We start from the raw sequence: 3,713 nt of genomic DNA on the forward strand, positions 1-3,713 counted from the left end.
TGCTTTCGATTGGAATATATATTTAAAATGTAATTTATTCCTGTGATCAAAAAGCTGAATTTTCAGCATCATTACTCCAGTCTTCAGTGTCACATGATCTTCAGAAATCATTCTAATATGCTGATTTGCTGCTCAAGAAACATTTCTGATTATTCTTATTGATATAATTATTATTATTATTATTTAAAACAGTTGAGTACATCAGGATTCTTTGATGAATAGAAAGATCCAAAGATCAGCATTTATCTGAAATAAAATACAAATATTTTGTAACATTATACATGCACTTTTATACTAAAAGCTTGGAGTCAGTATATATATATATACAGTATATATATATAATTTTTTTTGGGGGGGGGATTATAGAAATTATTACTTTTATTTAGCAAGGATGCCTTAAATTGATCAAAAGTGATGATAAAGACATTTATAATGTTACAAAAGAGCAGGCTTGGTGAGCAGCATCGTACTGATCAAAACCTTTTGACTGTGTATTAAAACATTTTCTAAAGTGCCTAAATATCAAAATTAGTACAATATATTTGTTGAAAAATTATAATACTGAACATACTATTGAATTATTAGGCTGTGACTCATATTATTTTTGTGTTGCTGTCTCTAGCTCCCTCCCTCCCTGTACAATAAATCCATGGGAATATCTGTCTCTGCTAATTTTTTTTAATGTAACTTTACAATCGATCTTGATGTCCTTTAGCACAGTATTCTGAATGATGATAATAATGGGTTGCTACTGATAGCCTAACAGATACTAGCAGTTTATTACTCAACTAGGTTAATAAAGACAAAACTATAGTGTATTTACAGATGAAGCTGACCTGCACTTGTAGCCCTGAACAGGTCAGGGATGTAGCTGCATTTCACTGCTTCTTCTGTCCACTTCCTCGCTTTCATCGAGTCCCGCGCGTCGGTTCTGTTCGGAATCGTTTGATGGAAGCGTGGAACACACGTGAGCTGATTCGTGTAGCGGAGCGCTGACAGTCAACACTAACCGATTTATGATTTATTATCGATTTATTATCGAATGAAAAAATCAGAAATTATCTCTTTGGTACATTGAGAAGGCATACATATAAAATATTAATAATAATAATAAAAAATAAATAAATCAGGGCAGCCAGCCAAATCAGCCGCCAGGCCACTGGGAATTCTCCCAGTGCTCCCGATGGCCAGTCCAGGCCTGATGTCATACATTTGCTATATGTTGTATCACATGCAGTGACACTGAGATACTCACCCCTCACTGGTCAAAGGTGTGACGTCATTGCTCTGGCCCTGTTGTTGTTTGGCATTAGACAATGACTGTGGCTGCTCACTGTGGGATGACCTTTGACCTGATGGGCTGCATCCCATAAAAGAAGGTTGAAGACGAGTAGTTGGCAGTCTTCCTCTGGCAGGTTCTCCCCATGGCCGAGGTAAAGTAGACGTACATGAATGCGTCCATGTGTGAGGGAGTGATTGGCTCTCCTTACAGAACATGGCCCGAGCATCACAAAATGATTGTGTCCCAGAAGCAGGAAAGCTGTTTTCTTCGGCCATCGCACATCTGTGTATACTAGAGGTGGCAGATGTTGTGGATGGAGGACTTGGCACTGCGTGGCGCACAGTGGGACAGGAGGGTGGAGGCCGTGCCCTCGAGACAGGTGGAGTTGTTGGTGGAAATGTTTTTGCTTGCATAGTGGCATTCTCGCCCTCATTGTGGTTTTCACATTCTTGATAAGGCGTGGAACCTTGCAAACCTGCATTAGTCGGGGCTGTTTTGGCTGAAGACTCTGCAGGCAGATGAACAACTTTTCTAAATTTCTGGTCAAGGGTGTGTGCTGCATCTCTTTCAGAATCCAGCTCAATCACTTTTTTGTATTCCTGTTCAATGCAGGAACCCGGCAAAGCATCTTGCCTGACGGGCTGAGTCGTTGAGAAGCTCATGGAGCCTCGCTGTCTGCTTGCCCGGTTGGAGAGCACAGTCTCTCTTTGCATTGACGTGCGGAGTCTTTGCCCTCTGCACTGTAAATCATGAGCCCCCTCCTCAGTGGGCAACCCTAAACTGCTTTCAAATGAGTTGTCCATGAGCATCTCTGGGGGTGGAGGTGGGAGGCTGTCTATATCCAGTTGCTCAGGTCTGGGTTCAAGCGGATGGATGCTCTTTTTGATATTTCCACTGGTGGTAAGAGCTCCTCTGCTGTTTTGCAGCAGTGGGAGAGTGCATTTCTTGTTGCCCCTGACACTTATTGGTTTTTGGTCTAAAGGACTTTGTCTTGAATTGTCCTCCACCCCTTGGTTAAAAGTATTAATAAGCCTCTTGACAGCATTTCGCCCAGGTGGTTCTGGAGTAAACTTTGGAGGAGAGCTAGGAGGTATTGCCCTGAAAGGCCCTTTGCTGCCATACTGGAGGCCATAGTACCTGGCTGTGCACTGTCCTCCTGATAAATTTCTTCTAATCTTTGTCCAAACATGACCCTCATGTACACTTTCTTCGGGCAAATGATTTTTTCTCCTCCAGTGAGGTGTTTGCTTGTTCCTCGGGTTTCCTTGTTGCTGGTTAGGATCTGATCCTTCTGCTTTGCTACACAAACACTCGGCAGATTGTGAGCGCTTTGGTCCCCTTAAATGGCGGTACTTTAGTTTCACCTGAAAGGTATTGTCTGCAGTTTTGGGCCGTCTGGTTTTCCTTTTTAAGTTACCGGTCTTGACTTGGTCTTGCTTTTGAAGACTACCCTGTACTGAAGGATGGGTGGACTCTGGTTCAGAAGACCCACACATTGTTCCCCTCGTCTGGTCGGTCAACCCACCCTGCTCATCTTTACCACTGACTTCATTTTCAAGATCTGCATCCTCCTCCTCATAATCATCATTGTCATCATCATCATCATCACTATCTGTAGCCTCCTCATTGGCGTTAAGGAACGGCTGATCTGGAGAGCAACCGCTGGTCAAGACAGATGTTATTCCAGTGTTTTTTACAGTGGTTACAATTTTCATCAAAAACTTTGTCTAAGTGACTCAGTTTTGTTTCTGTTTTCAACAACAACAGTAGTACAGGTTAAGTTAAGTTCACAGAGGCTCTGAGCTGGAGTATTTCTAGATGTTCACTTCCGACTGAAATCCCCCTGGAACTAATGACTGCAATCTGCTGGTAAAGGCAAGGATTCAAACAGGCCAGAATGATCCAGCAGACACTGATAACAACATTAAAGTTCAAAGCTCAAGTAAGTTTTTATTATTTATTAAATGTAAAGAAATAGTACAGAAAGAGTTGTGTAATTTCTGTGCCATGGACCAGATAAAGCAACAGTGGTGTGAGTGGGGTTCTTTATTTTTGTGATTACAAGCAAGAAAGTAATTTAGCAGTATTTCAGACAATTTGTCGTTTATGATAGTGCTTCACAGAATAAAAACAAGTAATGATCAAAACAAAACAAAACAAAAGGTAAACCTTAACACATGATGACATAACCGTACAATCATTCACAACAAAAACAAAACAAAAACAAAACATCATCTAAATGAGATTATGGCTGCTACGATGGGGTGAACAGCTGCTGTTAACGAGCAGAATCACTGAAGAAAAAAGAAACAAGAATTACAACTGACTTCAGCCACAGACTTAGATAAAATCAACTGAAATAAAAGACATTAAATCTCTCAAGATCTCAGCAGAAGATGATTAATCATCTCCACAAACAGCATCACCAGCT

At 41.1% G+C, this 3,713-nt stretch overlaps 1 protein-coding gene across 1 annotated transcript in view; it reads right to left on the minus strand.

The window, feature by feature from the left end:
• Positions 1 to 2,997, minus strand: part of LOC107708305 (uncharacterized) — a 7,047-nt gene extending 4,050 nt beyond the window's left edge. Inside the window, exon 1 of the mRNA XM_016512491.1 lies at positions 1,256 to 2,997. Within this exon, the coding sequence (XP_016367977.1) occupies positions 1,256 to 2,997 (1,742 nt within the window). The remainder of the gene's footprint in view (positions 1 to 1,255) is intronic.
• Between the last annotated feature and the right edge of the window lie 716 nt (positions 2,998 to 3,713).

The sequence above is a fragment of the Sinocyclocheilus rhinocerous genome, unplaced genomic scaffold, assembly GCF_001515625.1.
Source record: "Sinocyclocheilus rhinocerous isolate Xijiao unplaced genomic scaffold, SAMN03320098_v1.1 scaffold326, whole genome shotgun sequence".
In the NCBI taxonomy this organism is placed as follows: domain Eukaryota; kingdom Metazoa; phylum Chordata; class Actinopteri; order Cypriniformes; family Cyprinidae; genus Sinocyclocheilus; species Sinocyclocheilus rhinocerous.